The following is an 18,601-nucleotide window of genomic DNA, read 5'->3' on the forward strand; positions in this document are numbered from 1 at the left end:
AGGTTATAAAAAAAAATGCCATTGCAGTAATCAAAGCAAAAGGCGGTCCAATAAAATATTAGAGTGTGCGATTCTAATGGTTTATATGTAATTTATTAATTTATTGCTCAGACAGTGTATTTTACTAACTCTTAATCATTCAGAAGTCCAGTAAGCTAATTTCTTTTGTAATCTTATGGTTATAAAATAAAATTGTGTAATAGCTAAGTTTGTCTATTTTACAAAATGTATTAGTTTCTCTCAGGAGATACAGCGTTGACTTTTTCTTCTCTGAGCTAGAAAACACAAAATTTATTAATACATGGGTCAATTCTAAACTGGATAAATCAACAGGTACAAATATGAATATCAAGTGTTCAGAAAATTCAGCCAATTACTGTACAAAACAATTAAAATCTGAGTGACATTTCACAGAACTTTTCTCTCTAATTACTGCACCTTTATAGAAGCAGAAGATCTTAGAAAATCAAAAGATATTTTTTACATTATGTAACTTTTACTACAGCCCTGATCATACCACATTGTCACATTTACAGCTGCACAGTTATATGGTTTTTCCAAGCTTTTTTTTAACTTTCTCTTTTCTTTTTTATGATTTAAAATTTTTATCAACAGAGATGGATTCCGATTGTATGCAAATAGCTGCCCTGGGAAGACCGCTGTACCCTGGCATGTTGTACGACTGCTGCAGGGACACCTTTATTCCAGGTAGAATCTACATTATTTTTACAATTGTCTGGATTAAGTAGGCCTGTTAATCCAGCATCATCAGTAGGATGGGTGACTACAGGCTATCCTAAAAGTCATTGCCTTCAAGGTCACTGCAATTATTTATAACCAGATTTTGTTAAGTTTAGTTTATATATATTTTTTGCCTCCCCTTTTTTTCATGGAATATGTTAACAAAACCGCCTGGGTTGGAGTCAGGCAAGGGTCAGGTGATGTACAATGGGCATAAACTAGATAAAACTAAACTCGATAACAAAACAACTCAGATAGCACACCGCAGAAGGCCAACATTGGGCCAATGGCAGTGCATATGTTGGGCCAACGTTGGCATCGGTGGTTGGCCCAATGTCATTTGGTCCTTTGACCCAATGTGTCCTTTGGCTCAAGGTTGGCACAATGTTGGTTCAGTAGATAATCACAAGGTTGGCACAATGTTGGCACAACATTGGTTTAGTAGATAAAGGTTAGAAATTGGAAATTAAGTTAATTTTTTAAAAATCTTTTTCAATATCAAGAAAACACATTTATCTCCAGCTATTTATTTGCTAACATTATAAAATTAATACAAACTAAAAAAAAAAAAATATATATATATATATATATATATATATATGTAAACATTTTTTGATAAACTACAAAATAAACACCTAGTAAAACCACTTTTGTTTCAGCAGGGTGGATGAAAATGAATGCATGCAAACAAAGTACTCATTGCCTCAGACTATCTTTTATATCAGGTGTCTCTGCATCTTCCTCATCATCATTCACCTCAATACTTTCACCATAAGCTTGGCCACAGTAGCTTGGCTGTTTTTTATCACCATCTTCATTATCTACATCAGCATCATCATAATCATCATCATCTCCCGATGATTATATATGGTGTGATTAAATGAAGAGCTGCTTTCAAGCAATGCCAGCATCTACTGTATAACTTCTGAGTCATCTTGTTCCTCAAATCCCTCTAAAGTTGCAGAAACTATATTTCTGGCATGTGCTGCTGCCCATCATTCTTTTAGATGGTGTTTTGTTCATTTCTTATACATTATTTAGTCATCGTGGATCACTAAATATTCATAGTTTTATAGTTTTATATTGAGGAAACAGAATCACACTCACAAATAGCTAGCAATCTCCAAAAAAAAAGCAATGTATGTCCTTGTACACATTGTTTACACGTGGAAAGTTGTGATACTTCCTGATATGCACACATACACTCACAGCATTGGAGAATGCAGAGAAGTGTTGCTGCCTATTGGGGAGAATGGGAGCAACATAGACGACATTGTTGGACCAACATTGGGCCAACGGTGGTATCCGCTGAGTTAGCTATGTAGTTCTTTAAATGTTATTTATATTCTAGATTGGTAACCCACCCTCATATGAGCTCCTGATGTGATCCTGCTGCACAAAGCTAAAGCAATATAATTTAATTGCCACTATCTACTGAACCAGCGTTGGGCCAACCTTGGGGTTATCTCTTGAACCAATGTTGTGCTAACCTAATCTTTATCCCCACCGATGAGCCAACAGACAAAATGATGTTGACCTAATGTTGACCCTTCAGTGGTGTCTTATCTGGAATACATGCGCTAATGTTGGCCTAACGTTGGCCCGATGTCGGAGCACTGGCAAAAGGTTACCAAAATTTTGCCAATGTTGGGCCAACAGAATAGTGCTATCTGAGAAATGGGGTTAAACTCCGAAAGGTACAACAAGATTTTTAAAAAGTCTTGGTAATGATACTGGAACAATCCATAGGGAACGTATACTTTGCAAAGACTGGATGTGCTAAATCTCTATTATTTGAATCTGTGATTTGTCACATGGCTGCACTAAATTTAAAGAATTCAATTGCAAAAGATTGATGGAGATGGGGTAAAATCATTAGAGAGCATGTTGTTTGAGGAAGCGAAAGCGAGGATCAAGCAAGCATAAATTAATAACTGAGAAATCAAAGAGCGAGGTGACAAATTCAAAAACAAACAAACAAAAAAAGAGCAAGGCGACAAATCTGAATTATAAGGTAAAAGCAAAGAAATGCGAGAGAATTGGGCGAAAAAATCACACAAAAATCCGGCAATGAAACAGCATGCAGCGCATGTCTAGATGCCGGGAGTAATCAGTGCAGAATGCAAGACCGCTGTGCAGACAGGGTGGAAACGGGGGCATGGAAAAACATATAAACAGTCAATAAAAGCAAGAACATGTGGGGAGAATGTGACAGCGTGGGAAAAATGCTAGAGAGGTTTATGGAGCAGGCATGACTCAAGTCTCAAGAGGGTAGAAATCCCGATGAGCCGTTGCTGGGAGTTGTAGTTCTGACATCAAATAATGTTTTTTTTTTTGTACTTTATCAAGACAGTCATCCATCACCAAAAAGCATTCAGCAATCATTAATCCTGTAACATACTAATTTCTCTCTAAAATATACCTACCCAGCGATAGTGCATCAGGGCTGCATCAACTAAAGCTCTTGCAAACATACAACAGTTCATCAGACCATTTTACTTCTGTATGCTTTTCCGCTTCTCATTCACCAAGGTAACATAAACTTAATAGCTCATTTGGCACTGTGGCCTCCCAACCAAGTGGAATGCAAGGTGGCATTAATGAACATGACATTGCTGGTGACACATCTCACCTAAAGGCTTTGAACTCTCTCCCCACCTGGATACAAGGAGACATGAAAATTAGTTTGGCGTTATGGAGAAATCAGAAATTGTCTTTGCATGTTGTTTTGGGCCTTAATGTTGAGGAGAGATTGCAGCTGGGTAGCTTGCTGATAGTCAGTCTATGATCGACTTTGTTATTTGCCTTAGCACTTCCACCTTTTGTTACAGCCAGCTATTAGGATTCAGTCACTGGTAAGACATTGGCTACTACCTAGACTTCTATAGTAAGTCTCATATACCATATAAACATTTAAGTTACAAATTTACAAAAAGATTACAAACTTTGAAAAGATAGCAGTCATTGCTTGTACTTTTAACATAATTTGTTCAATCATCAGCATGATACTTAAGAACACTGTGCTGTGATATACTACTGTATGTACAGTATACCCAATTGTGTTCGTATCCAAATACCTGAACAATGTTTGTTAAACTGGTAAACAAAATGGTTCTTATGGACGAGCTTTCCGAACAAAACTCCTTTATATGTAGGGGACTTACTGTCCACCGCCAGTTCTGGTCTGCCATCACCACTGAACTGTGATTGGCACCTTGGCCTTCCATGGGGACATACTGCCGGCAAGTTCTTGATTGCTGCTTCTTGCACAGCACACTAACTTTGTGCCATCATGCCTGCTTTCTCTTTACTTCATTTCTCACTTTTGCTCTCCCCAATTTCTAATTCTCTTTAAATATTTAATAAAAAAAAAAGACCTTTTGGTGAAGACTGCCTCATGTCTGTGGTGCTCCCTGAGGCAATTAAAAGTTTTTAAAAGCATCGAGTTTGATATGTACTCTGCAACAATCATGTTCCATTGGCAAAAATCTTCAAAAATCCTCCAGCTTGTAATTTTTTTTAAATAGAAAAAAATGCAGCTTTTTATATTATCAACAGCTAAAATACTTTATTTCTTTTGGAGTTTGGTGCGCTGTGCGTGTGCATGTACTGTATGTCTCCTCTGTTATTTTTCTTTCTTTTGCATGCGTGCTCTCTCTCTCGCCCTCTCTTGCTCTCTCTTTCATTCAGGCTGGCTCACCTGTTGCTTACCCACGAGAGTGGGGAGTTATAAAATGTGGGAGAGAACTTTTATTCCTCCCCCCATTGCCGTAAGTCCATTGTGTGAATATTGTGCCTGATTTTTGTAAGTCTTCTTTGTCTGAATTGAGTTTACTTGGTTGACTTTTATTGGTGGTTTAGGATCAGTCTGTTTAGTGGTGGTAATAAGTACCACTGTCAGAAATGTTATAAATAGCCAATAGTAATGTTATTAGCTAATATTTCTCACTACTTTTTTTTTTCAGGTGTTACTTTATGGGATAAGAAAGAACTTAATGATGGCCTTGATATGCATCAGTGCCCTGAAATAGATCTGAAGTTTTCTGCCTCTGACTCTGTCAGTGACAAGGCCAACCTTCTAGATATAAGTACTTCCCTAAAAGTCAGTTTCTTAAGTGGGTTGGTGGAGATTGGAGGCTCTGCAAAGTACCTGCATGACAAAAAACTCTCACCACGTCAGTGTAGAATTACTATGCAGTACAGCAAGACAACACAGTTTGAACAACTTACGATGAAGCAGCTTGCCAATATCACCTACCCACAAGTATTTGACCAGAAAACAGCTACTCAAGTTCAAGTTCAAGTTCAAGTAGGCTTTATTGTCATTACAACCATATACAGTTAGTACACAGTGAAACGAAACAACGTTCCTCCAGGACCAAGGTGCTACATGCAACATAAATTTACAACATAAATTAACAGAGACACTAAACTAGCTAACCAAGAGGCCTAGTTAACTGGCTAGCAGAGACAGGACAGAGAGACCTAACATAAATTACAACATAAATTAACAATAACTAACTAGCTAAGTAACATTTTTATAGACAACATAAAGTGCACGTGCAAATGTGCAAACAAGAGCAACAACAAAGTGACAGTGCGCAACCACGACATAACCGAACATAAAATATGGTGTTGAGGTAGTGGGTAAACATAAACATTCCTTAAAACAGCAGCAAGATTTGAGGAATTAGTGCAAAAATGTAGTCCAGTAATGATCATTGTGCAAAAAGATTGTTAAAAACAGTGAAGCATTTACAGGTTGGTGTGTACGATAATTTGGTGGTGTAGGTCAGTGTGTCTGCACTTGTGTTGATTAGTCAGTCCAGTCTCAATATTTTGAGGTAGTTGAGTTAAGCTGTGTGATAATGTTTGTGTTTGTGTGTGTGTGAGTGTGTTTGTGTTTATCAGTCCAGTCCCTTTTTGTTGAGGAGACGGATGGCTTGTGGAAAAAAGCTGTTGCACAGTCTGGATGTGTGTGCCCGAATGCTTCGGTACCTTTTTCCAGATGGCAGGAGTGTGAAGTGTGTGTGAGAGGGGTGTGTCCGATCAGCCACAATGCTGGTGGCTTTGCGGATGCAGCGTGTGGTGTAGATGTCTTCAATAGAGGGGAGAGAGGCCCCGATGATCTTCTCCGCTGTCCTCACTATCCGTTGTAGGGTTTTGCGATCCGATATGGCACAATTCCCAAACCAGACAGTGATGCAGCCGCTCAGGATGCTCTCGATAGTTCCTCTATAGAAGGTGGTCAGGATCGGTGGTGGAAGCTGGGCCTTCCTCAGTCTTCTCAGAAAGAAGAGACGCTGTTGGGCTTTCTTCTGTAGGGAGCTGGTGTTGAGGGACCAGCTGAGGTCCTTCTCTAGGTGGACACCCAGGAATTTGGTGCATGTAGTTACAGCTGTGTTGTATGGAGCTCAGGCTTTCATGGTGTTTGATTATACAAGTAAAGAAAGTGAGAGCCCACAGCATCTTGAACAAAACTTTCATGCAGTAGTCAAGAATATCCCTACAATTGCTGAGGGGAAGGCATCTCTACAGATGACTCAAGAGGAAAAAGAACTAGCTGAGTGCATCAGCGTCAAGTTTTATGGTGACATTGAGCTGGACGTTAATCCCACCACATACATGGAAGCCCTAGATGTGTACAAAAGTTTACCCACTCTGATGAAGCAACAACAAACTAAAGGTTTGCCACTCACCGTATGGCTGTATCCTCTCATACTTTTCAATCACAATGCTGCAAAATTGGTGAGAGAAATCAGCCTTAGCCATGTGGGTAAAACAGAACAATTGCTGGAGGAGCTTGGAGAAGGAGAGAGAAGATGCAATGATTTAAAGAACAATCTAATGACTGACAATTTCCCTGATGTAAAAGACAGGCTGTTAAAGTTTTGGTGTTTACAAAGTAATTATAAGACATCATTCCAGAAGGCACTCTCTAGCGTTTTGCCAGCTATTCGGAGTGGGACAAAAGAGGACAAGGCACTGGAGGATATCCTGAATACCCATTACTCATCACCCTTCACAGCTAGCAACATGAATAAATGGTTAGACAATATCACAACTGAATTAAATATACTGAGTTCCTATACCAAGGGGCTTAAGGACTTTGTGAAATCACCAGCATCACTCAGTTCCATCCTCTTGGATCCTGATGTTGATGTGGTGGTATGCTTGTCTTTTACATCTCTAAAATATGAAGATTCCTACCTAGCAGAGCATGACTTTACTGTCTTGGGGCAAACAGGTGAGAGAGATTTCTCCTGCCAAGCAGCACAGCCTTGGATCACTTCTCCTGATATCTCTGAGCGAATGAGGCAGAATCTTTCTCTTTTTGCAAGTTTTTTAAATGCTAATAAAAATGATAAGAGAATGAAATTTATAATTACCTCCATATCTGACCCCAACAATCCAGGAAACTCCATCCGCCTTTATCAGAAAGGCCATCTGACAGATCCTAAGTTCCAGCCTGTATCCAAACCCCCGGTTCCGGTCGTAGTGACCAATGATGAAAAAGCCATCCTAACCCTTTCAAAATCCCCAACTGGAAAAACAATACAGTTCAGAGTTGAATACACAATGACACCACTGACTGATACAGGAGCTGATATAGATGAATGGACAGTCATGGACACTCCAGATGCCCAGACCAGCTTTACATTGACTGGACTAAAGCCAGCAGTACAACACTTTGTTCGCTACAGAGCTATTAGTGATGTGGGAGTGAGTGAAGCCAGCGACTCTGTCCCAATCTCGGTTCATCAGAAGCTCACTGTTAAACTGGGCCTGTCATGGGTCAGTTATGATAATATAAAATTTTTAATAATTTGTCTTGCATGCATATGTATGTGGTCTAATGTGTTATGACTAAATTGAATTAGTTGTAAATTTGTCTTAAACAAATTATTATAATTTTTTTTTTATATACAAATCTACAAATGTAAGCAACTTTTCAAATACTTGTATTAAATAATCAATCCATTATGATAAGACAGAATTATAAATAGATTTAAGTTGAATCAAATCATAAATTTGTGTCCATGTTAGTAATAGGTGTATATGTTTATATACACAGTATATATTATATAAATTAACTCTATTATACACCTTTATAGAGTTTAATTTACTTGTTTAGCATATAATTTTCTATTTCACAGAATATCACCACATCTTCCATCCTCAATGAAATAAGGACAAAAATAATGACCATTAAGGGCATGTCACGATGGTCTTTCTCTACTATCGAGGCAGAGGTTTCAAATGATGTCAACAGTCCTGTGAGTAGTAAAAGTTCACTTCACTAATAAAGTCATACAGTGGCCCAGAAGGGCAAAGCATTTCTCCTGTGTGTTGCCTCACTCCTGTGTGTGACTGTACTGTACCACTACTGTGATTTCTCCACTCCTGTGTGTGACTACTTCACTCCAGGGCTGATTATGGAATCTACAGTGAATTATGCCATCCTTGTTATAATTTTCACCAGAGACAATTGCCATTTAAATATTTTAAATTGACTGAATGTTACTGTTCTGTTTAATAATGCTAAATTTGTAGCAGTGCTTACACTTCAGGTAAAATGCCACACAGAGTGTGAATAGCAGTCATTTAAAAAAATCTTAATCTTAATCTTAATCATTCCATTAAAGATGCTGATGTAAACAATTAGCTCAATGTTTGTAATGTGCCCAAATATTGATTTATAAGCAAGCTAGTACAGAAACTATGCTAAGCACTAGACAACAGCTACAGTGCAGCTAAACACTACAACAGCTAAGCTAACTGATTTTCTGTTACTAAATCTCATGTAGCATGAATAAGCTCTTATCTATAGCCCATGGCTGCTCCTATTATTGGTACCAATGATAAATCTAGCAGTACAGTGCCATAAAAAAGTATTTTTTGCCTATTTGTCACACTTAAATGATGGAGCTCACTCACCGCTTATCGTCTATACCGCTTTATCCTGTATTCAGGGTTATGGAGGGCCTGGAGCCTATCCCAGGAGGCTTAGAGCACGAAGTGGGGTACACCCTGGACAGGGTGCCAATTTATCACAGGGCACAAACACATACACACACTCACACACTGGTCAATTTGGGAATGACTAACCTGCATATCTTTGGACTGTGGGAGGAAACCCACAAAGCACGGGGAGAGCATGCAAACTGCATGCACACAGAGACAGGAATCGAGCATCCAGGTGACCACCAGGCTGCCCATGATGGACAAACAAAAATCCAACAAATTTTAATATTACACAAAGATAAACTGAGTAAATACAAAATACAGATTTTAAATGATTACATTTATTAAGGGAAAAAAGCTGTCCAAACCTACTTGGCCTAAATAAAGGTTGTAAGAAAAAGGTTGTAAGAAAAAAGGTTCTGGAAAGTATTTCTATATCTTTGGGACTCTGCAAGAGCACAATGACAACTCATGCAGGAGCTCATAAATAAAACCAGGACAATGTCTAAAGAACTGCAGGATTCACTTGCATCAGTTAAGGTCAGTGTTCATGATTCAACAATAAAAAAAAATGAGACTGGGGAAAATGGCATCCATGGGAGAGTTCCAACTGCTGATAAAAAAAGAACACAAATGCTCATTTCACATTTATCAAAAAACAAACAAACAAAAAAACATCTTGATTATCTCCAAGACTTCTGGGCACATATTCTGTGAACTGATAAAAGAATACAGCTTTATGATCTGGAGGAAGATATCCAACCATGAGTTTATGACCTCAAGCTTAAGCGCACTCAAGTTATGCGGCAGGACAAAGATTAAATGCACCTCTAAAAGTCCACCTCTAAATGATATACTGTAGGGGAAAAAAGGTTTTGGAGTAGACTAATCAAGGTCTGGACTTAAATCCAATTAAGCTGAACTTAAAAAGGCCATTCATGTTTGAAAATCCTACAATGTGGCTAAAATAAAACAATTCTGCAAAGAAGAGCGGGCAAGTATTCCTCCACAGCATTGTGAAGGACGCATTACCGGTAATTACAAATTGCAAATATTCATGTAAATCATGGCAAAATTCACTGTAGATTCCATCTTGGGTCCTGGAGCTGAGGACCGCCATGTTTTATCTGGCACTTCCTGTTCGTCAGCCTCAATCCCATGGTGCTTGAATTTAGCTAATTCCAGAAAGAGAGCTCTCCATGACAGTTACCTTAAATCTAAACATCATTGTAATGACGCAGGTCTCACGAGGGGTAGAACCGCGCAAAAATACTCTGCACTGTTAGGAACGGGCAGATCCCCTTAGAAGACCTGTGTTAGGGCTCTTATAAATATTATTACATCTCGTGGCACAGCTCTCCAATCTGCACCATGTAACATATATCTATAAATATAAATACACAAAGTAAGTAAATATATGCCTGCTACTTATCTTGCCTGGACAGATTAAAAATACAAGTGCAAATAAGCCTTGTTCAGCAAAATGTACAAAAAGAATCAAAATTTATAGGTATAGGTGATGAGTGAGTAAGTGAGTGATTTTTAATTAAAATTTTAATTAATGGCAAATGCTGCCTTGTGGCTAAATGTAATTATTTTAAACTGGTTTTGACTTTGCATTTTTCTATAAACTTTAGTTTTGCTGTCATCACCACTTGTTTATGTTATGTTCTTATACTCACCACAGAGCATTCCTTACATTGACACAATTCCTGGAGGGCTGAAAGCAGGAATGGCTTTCTACTTCCAAGGTGTTGTGGGTGCGACAGGAAAAGAGTATGTATTCATGTCTTTTGCCACATATACAAAATAATTTTTATAATTATTTATAATAAAAAGAAATCCATCCAGAAAAAAACATCAACTTTTTTTTCCCAATTCAAACAAAGATTTGCATTTAATCTCATAACTGGGCGGACGGAAAATGATGACATCGCTTTTCACTTCAACCGTCGCATCAATGGCACTGTGGTCCAAAATAGCTGCACAAATGGGTGGTGGAAGAAGGAAGAACGCATATCAAGTTGTTCACTTTCCAGTGGATCAGCCTTTGATATCTTCATTGTGACAAAAACAGAAGGTTATGAGGTATGAAAAATAAAATATGTGGACAAAACATGGCAAAAACAAATAAGTTCATAAGCCTGACATATCTGTTCTTTCCAGGCATATATAAATGGTCAGAGTTTTTGCCTGTTCAAACATCGCATACCAATGGAGGAAGTGGCTACACTTCAGATTTGTGGAGATGTCAACATGAACGTTATTGCTATTGTTGAAGTAAGCTACATACTCTGGCAATGCATTAGTTTTTCTTCATATGCTTTATAAATCCATAATTCTGAGACAGGAAATTCTTGTGGTAAATTAGAAATTAATGCACAATGATTTTATATGTTGGTCTCAGTCTTTCAGTTCATGCTAACGTTGGACCATTTATTTAGAGTCACCTTTGGTCACCTTTAGTTCTTCCTACAATTTTAAATGTAGTTTTTTTTGGCCAAAATTATTAACTTGCAGTGGTTTGCAATAAATCTGTGAAATTAGCTATTTAAACACAACTAATATAACAAGTGGTTTCTTCAAAGTCAACACAAAATGCTTCTTTTAATGACTACTACAGTATCAAAATTATGCAACCCCTTGATGAGAAGCATCTTTAGTATTTAATAGTTAAAGAAGGCTCTACTATGACCTGCTGTGAACGTGATGTTTAGCCAGACAATAGCTTCTGGCAGTGTTTCTGAGGGATCTTAGCCAATTCCTTGTGGGCAATGACCTCTAGTTTAGTAAGGACCTTAGGTTTGCATGCTGCAACTGCTAAAATCAAGTCATGGGACTGTGATGGCCCCTCTAAAACCTAATCTGAAACCAAGCTTTGGTGGACTTTGTAGAATGCTCGGGATCATTTGCAAGTTGGAAGGTCTAATGATGCTGAAGTTTTCGCTTCCTCAAAGAGGTCATGATGTTCTCTGATGTTTTCTTTGAGGATACTTGCCCTCTACCTCTGCATGTTTCCAGTGCCAGAGATAGCAAAGCAGCCCTAGTGTATCACAATCCCCGCCATGTTTCACTCTACACAGGTGCACTTTTCTGCATAAGCTTAATTATTTTTCTATGAACCATTTTCAAGATATATTTTTAGCAGATTTCAGCCAAGATTTGTGATTTAGGGTCAGTAGTGTGGTACATCTTGAAATGACCTTTGGTGTTCAATTTGCACCTTACAGTATATTGCAACCTCTTCACTTAGCCGTTTCTCACATGAAACACATTTCTCACACGTTAAACATCTCCAATCTCTTAAAAGTCCAGGTATTTAATGTATTCTAAATCAAGAACACCTAAGGCATCTAATTAGTGGCATCTGTACTTGAAAAAACACTTAATTTACAAATTTGTCCTCTAATTAGGGATTTTATTAATCAGGAGCTTAAATAATTCTGAAACTTCAGTAATCATTAAAATGACCATTTGTGTTGAATTTGTAGAAATCCCTTGTTATATTACTGTCATGATTCTGAGGTATTCAAAGGACGCAAACGCAGGTATTTTGTGAAGGTATTGTTTCAGTTTTATTTTCTTTATTTTTTACTTTTTTCTTAATTAAAGTCACCTGTAAAGAAATAAAGAAAACACACCAAAACGAAACTCAAAGAACAAAAACCAAAACTTGCTCCTCGTCAGCCTCCTCAGGCTGGGTCTGCAGGCGGACACACACACAAACAAGCACAGGAGATTAGTCCCAAAAGCATAACAGAAGTCACATGAGATTCATGGCGAACGTGTCTGGTGTCTTGAAATTGACCAGAAATGCCTGTATTTACAGGCCTTACCCCGACCCTGCAGACTCTGTTCAGTCCTGAGGAGGAGACATGTACACACAGCGGGTTTTAGGAGACATGAAACGAACAAACGTGGTGACAACAGTGAAGGGACAAAACTCTACGGGTTCGACTGGTTTAAGTAGAGACACGCAGGGGAGAGACACAGACACACATCATTATTGATGGGGAGACATACAGTACTACATTACCACACTAGGGGGGGACAAAGCTGCGGCTCAGTAGTCCGGAGACCCAAATCTTATTACCCCGGACCGTGGCGGTACAGATGTGACAATTAGTATTTAAATTTATCTTGTTTCACTGATTTATTGCAAACAGCTGCAAGTTAGTAATTTTGGTTGATTATTTTTGAGTGCAAATGTATATGTTAATTTTTCCCTGATGTGGCTTGCATCAACTTTGCAGCTTAAACAAGTCAAGAATTTTGTAATTGTGTATGAACTTCACAAGCCTTCTACCTGTGTCTGCTCTCCTCAGAACTGGACATCGTCTAGTTTTTGTATGGAACTAAAGTCTGGCACATCACGCACAAAGCTCTCTAACATCCAGTTTGATGTACCACAGCCAGTCTGCAACCCAGTAACCTTTTTTATGCTACCTTTAAGATGATTAAACAAGCCAAAAATATTTTCAGGATTTTAACTCTAATCATTTGATTATATTATTATTAAATCTTGAATGTTGCTTTTTCACAACAGAGAGAACCATATTTAAGATCAATCCCTGAAGGCTTGAGACCTGGTGTGGCTTTGTTCTTCCAAGGAGTTGTTCCTTCAGATTTCGAAAGGTACAGTATGTGAAATGTGTTTTGTACTGCATGTCAGTTTGAAGGAAAACCAATATAGAACAGATTACTTATATATTAGTTCTCTCACTAGAATCTGGTGAACTCAATTTAATGGTTATACAATTTCTTGCAGCTTTGAAATAAATTTTCTGACCACGCCAACGTACCTTCATGACATCGCTTTCCACTTCAAACCCTCTATGTACTCTGTGCTCCGTAACACCTGCAGGAATGGGAGATGGGATAGGAATTACATTGAGACAAAAGGAGGTCCCTTTGTCAAAGGAGGAGCCTTTGATATGATAGTGGTTATTAAAACAGAATGCTATGAGGTGCGATATTTTAACGAAATTAAACAAGTTTGCTGAGCTTTAAGTAAATCAATTAACTTATGTTACATTTTATTTGTTCAGGTGATGGTAAATGGCCTGGAATACAGCAAGTTTGATCATCGTATACCAGTTGAAAAAGTGACTACACTTGACATCAGAGGAGATGTCTTTATGAAAATCCTTCGCGTTATTGAAGTAGGATATTTTTTTGCCATTTTATCATTTAATAATTTAGTAATTTAATAAATTATTGTGAGAGACATTATATTTGTTCTTTTGTTCTACGAGCAAAGATTTGTAATCAATTTTGACTTGGAAAACGAACAAGTCTTTGTTTATGAGTACCGAGTATCATGTATAATGCATGCGCTTCTTGTTTTGACGCCACGTCATGTGATGACAACTGAGCCAACATTGACAGCATTGTCAAGTGTGTCTTTACAGCAGTGACTCCATTAGTGTGTCGGTCAATCGAGTGTCTTTAGAGAGATTAGTTGTTTATTTTCCAGATAAAAAAAAAAACTATGTTTCCGTTGTGTGCGCTTGTGTGTGTGAAAAGAGTGGAGGAAGTGTAACTGTGTAAGACGAGAAGGGGGAGAGAAGAAAGTCCTTCCTTTAGCTTCACACACACACACACTTCTTATGGGAAAATTTGGTTTACGAGTGTTTTGAAATACGAGCCCACTTCCGGAACAAATTATGCTCGTAATCCAAGGTTACACTGCAGTTTTAATCTAACCTAGTTGTATGGTATCTGTTACTTAATGAAGTGTAATTGGATGAGTTTTTGTTGTTGTACATGATGAGCACAAGCTGACAAAATTGAGCCAGACATAATCAGAAGTTTGATTCAGTTCTCTAGTTTATTGTAGGTAACAATGATATTTTATGATATAAAATTAAATTATAATGTATTTTTAAGATGCTTCTTACTTAAAGCTTGGGTCAGGGAGAGGTCAAAATGAGGCCTGGAAGATGCCTGGGTTTGTGCTAAATCATCCAACATGTTTAGATACAATCACAATATAATTCAAAGTATGATGATTAAGAGTGTGACTACTGAATATTGTTGCCTGACCACAGCATAAAGTCCATTGTGCATGTGGCAGATGTCTGTACAGCTGCATGACAATATTTGGATAAACTTTCTCCAGTGTACGAGCTTGAACCCCCACAGAGTACATGCAAGCTAAAGAGAGTCTGAGCAAATAAAAATACATTAACAAATTGAACCACCATGATTTAGGTATATTGTTGTGCTTTTAGCCATTGTAAGTTGTGCAGATATTTGGTGAGTTTTGCACAATATAATGCTTCAGGTCTATGTGACCTACATATTGTAATGTACTGTAAATTGTAAAAAATAAAAAGTTGCTACTGTAAGGGAGACAAAACTATTTACACTTTAAAATACATATGGTGGTGCTTTTTTATCATTATGTATTGAATTGTCCCCATCCCTAGTTTTCACATATTTAACTATAATAATACGGCAAAAGATTTAGAACAGTGTAAAGTGCATTTATGATAAATATACTAGAAGGATTTTTATCTTATAACACTTATTACTGTTAACACTTAGCATATAGCTAAGACCTAGTCATAGTTTTAATAGTTACCCGTTGGGGTATTGTTTTTTTTTCCTCAATTAATGTATACATAATGTATGACAATAGTAAAGAAAGAGCTGCACTTGTATCCTGCCTCCTAATTCATGACCCAAAGTAATATAGATTAAGGAAAGAATACAGGTCAGAGTGAAGATGGGTCATGCATGTTGTACTGTATGCTGGGATAAGGGTGTCGTATTGTTCTGTTTACCTGTGCCTTCTATGGTGCTTACCTGTTTTGTTTTGGCTTAAATGTTGTTTAAGTAGATCAGATATGATCATATGATGGTTTCTGTTTATATAGCTAAATTATATGTTTAACTACATCCAGGGCTGTAATTGTAAGTAATAAAAAAATAAATAAATGCATTTAAAAAAAACTAGGTAAATGTTTTAATGGTTATACAACTAAGTTCTTATTAAGTAATCTGATTGGACGAGAGGCATTCGACAAGTGGAAAAATAGGACAAAACAGCACAATTATATGCATCACTCCATGGTACAGGTGTTTTAGTTCAATAGTTAATTACTCTGGCTGTCCTCCGCAGCATGAGTAAAAGTAGGTTGGTATCATGGAAGCACTTTCATTAAGAAAACACATTTGATAATTTTATATCATCTAACACTTTCTCATTAGTCATTTTTTCTAAGTTGTTCAAAATTGTCTCTGAACCATGTTTGTTTCGTTTATGGCTAACGTGAGGCTGAATCCAAAATCCCAAGCCTCCACTACAGCCCACTCATAAATTGTATTTTAAGAAACCTTATGTAAAACAACTGTATTACATACTGCTGTAAATGCAACCATTTTGAAATAACAATTAAAGAAATGTAAAACTAAATGTTATATATTTGTATCATGAAGGGAAATGTTACAGATTGTTTCTTTTTTTTTTTTTAAATAGGTGGATGATGTTAATCTAAAAGTCAGCATTCCTGCCAATATTTGAGTCTTCGAATCTTCATCAGAAGAGCTGATCAATTTGATGTGGATTTTTTTCATCTGTTTAAGCATATCAGAATTACAGTAGAGTATGAACATGATGAACCTTATAATTTCTTAATTGATTATGATTGATTTATTTGTTGCTTATGGTTAAAAATGAGTATTATAGGTTCTTTCCTGTTTTAGCGTACCTTAATTATAGTAAACTATCAGTAATTTTTAGTCTATATACAGTACTCAGACTTTAAAGAAGAAATTACCCATGTCCATGGCTAACACAACCAGAAAATGAGTGTTATGTGTCAGTGGATGAGCTCTGTATTATGTCAAAGATGTATCCTTTTTAAACATGCTTATTGTTTAACATATGTTTAAAAGAAATCATTGCAATAGAGATCTTGTAATTAGCAATTATAACAAATTAGGAGTTCAGTAACATTATTATATGATTTTTAAAAATTATTTTAATTTGACTAAACACCTTATCAGTCACAAATTAGGATTGTGCAAATCTGGCTGAATGCAATGGCGAAAAAAAATAGATTTCAGATTTCCATACATAAAATATAATGGTGGCAGATTAATTTGTCAGTTTCACAAATACAAATATTGCACCTGTAGAGAAATAATTAGCAAACTATTTACTTCTTAATTGTTATTTTGACAATGTATTGATTGTAATCATATAATAAATAATAATAAGTCTAAAAACTGACAGTGTTTTTTTTTTTTTTTTACCTTATTTTAATATGAAAAAATGCCACCTAGGCAGAATGGATCCAAATGGTAACGCATAATAAAGTACTTACATTACAATAAACTTTTAATTCATTGTTTTAAAATTCACTTCAGATGTGCTGCTACATTTTTTTCCTTATAGGTATAGAGATAAAAAAAAAACTAAATAATTGAAATGATGAATCAGTAGCTGTCAGAAATATCTAATTATGCATTTTCATTTTTTTCATTTATGCACATAACACAAAATGTATTTTCCCACAGAACATCTCAATGCCTTCTCTCTTTGATGAACTAAAGACAGAATTAATGAACAGTACTGTATACACATATGACACAATGATCTCTCCATGTAGATAAAGTTTCAAGTAAAATAAAAAATTTAACAAAGCAATCATTTTCTCACCAGAGTTGATTTTACTTTTGTCCCTCTAACCTGTATACCTCATAATTGGCTAAAAAATTGCCTATGAAATTGCCATAATTGCAATCAGGTTTAACACCAAATTTGAGGAGCAAGTGGGAGACCTGCCCTGCACTGAGAATACTATAATATTCATATTTGAGTTTTAATAAATCCTAAAGGCCTGTTCAAAATACTTAGCTGTACTTCAATTTCAGTAAGGTACCTTCATCCTATAAGATTTGTATGTTATAATATTTTCTCTTATAAAATCTTTAAATGTTTCCCCCTGGTACTGAGTCAAAAGCATCAACTGGATTGTTTGCAGCCATAAACTCCAAAATACAGTTTGCAATAAGAGGACAAAAATGTTCATCTATTAATAATGGATTAAAATGCTGCAATAATGCAGTTGTATGTATATGGATCTAAATAGGTACTTAGATATCCAATAAGTTGGTAGAATTAGGGTCAGGAAGTATAACAAAAGATTTCAGTTTAATGGTGCATTCTAAAAAAATTATTCTGTGGCCTTGCAAGTTTCACAGTAATAAAAAGGTTATGTTACCTTAATAAAATCTCTAAAAATCACATACATGATTGAGTTAGACAAATCAAAATAAATGCCTAAAAAATAATTAATTTTGTCTTAAATGTACACCATGATTTAAGTTTACGTCACTAGTAGAAATTAGTATTTGACTACCTTAATTATGTTTTTAACATGCACTTACAGTTTTTCTCAAATGCTAAAACCAATCCTCTAAACCAAATGACCAGTTGTCTAAACACATTTACTAAATCATAAAACACATTTTACATGAAGACACAATTCACAAAACACAATCCTCCGTTCTCATAAATCTAAACACATTTTTCCTTGCTAAAACACAAGTTGCAAAAGAACTTTGCTCATATCCAAAGTCAAAGTCAACTTTATTGTCAATTCTGCTACATGTACAGTGCATACATGTAGAGAATCGAAATTACGTTTCTCTCAACCACGATGCATATTACACTGGAAGAAAAAAAACCCTTAAATAACACAAACTTAGAAAAACAACAGAGCTGAGGTTATTTAATTACTGTCCTGCAAAAAGGGATAGTTAACAACACAGACGGCAGATATGGAGAGAAACGGAACAGTGCAATAGGAATAGTGCAAGTGTGCTTATTTTAGTTGATTAAAGTGACAAGTGACATTAAAATGAGCAAAATAAACCAGTAAAC

The 18,601-nt window shown here is 36.4% G+C and overlaps 1 protein-coding gene across 1 annotated transcript; it reads left to right on the forward strand.

Annotated features, from left to right (window-relative positions):
- Positions 1 to 617: 617 nt before the first annotated feature.
- LOC128506701 (verrucotoxin subunit beta-like) lies at positions 618 to 16,858 on the forward strand. The gene is made up of 12 exons (XM_053477266.1): positions 618 to 708; positions 4,707 to 5,028; positions 6,126 to 7,536; positions 7,899 to 8,018; positions 10,394 to 10,482; positions 10,596 to 10,794; positions 10,873 to 10,986; positions 13,032 to 13,133; positions 13,253 to 13,341; positions 13,475 to 13,673; positions 13,755 to 13,868; positions 16,190 to 16,858. The coding sequence occupies exons 1-12, from the start codon at positions 618 to 620 to the stop codon at positions 16,232 to 16,234; spliced, it is 2,895 nt and encodes a 964-aa protein (XP_053333241.1). The 3' UTR covers positions 16,235 to 16,858.
- Positions 16,859 to 18,601: the final 1,743 nt, after the last annotated feature.

The sequence above is a fragment of the Clarias gariepinus genome, chromosome 18 (genome assembly GCF_024256425.1).
Source record: "Clarias gariepinus isolate MV-2021 ecotype Netherlands chromosome 18, CGAR_prim_01v2, whole genome shotgun sequence".
Taxonomy (NCBI): Eukaryota; Metazoa; Chordata; class Actinopteri; order Siluriformes; family Clariidae; genus Clarias; species Clarias gariepinus.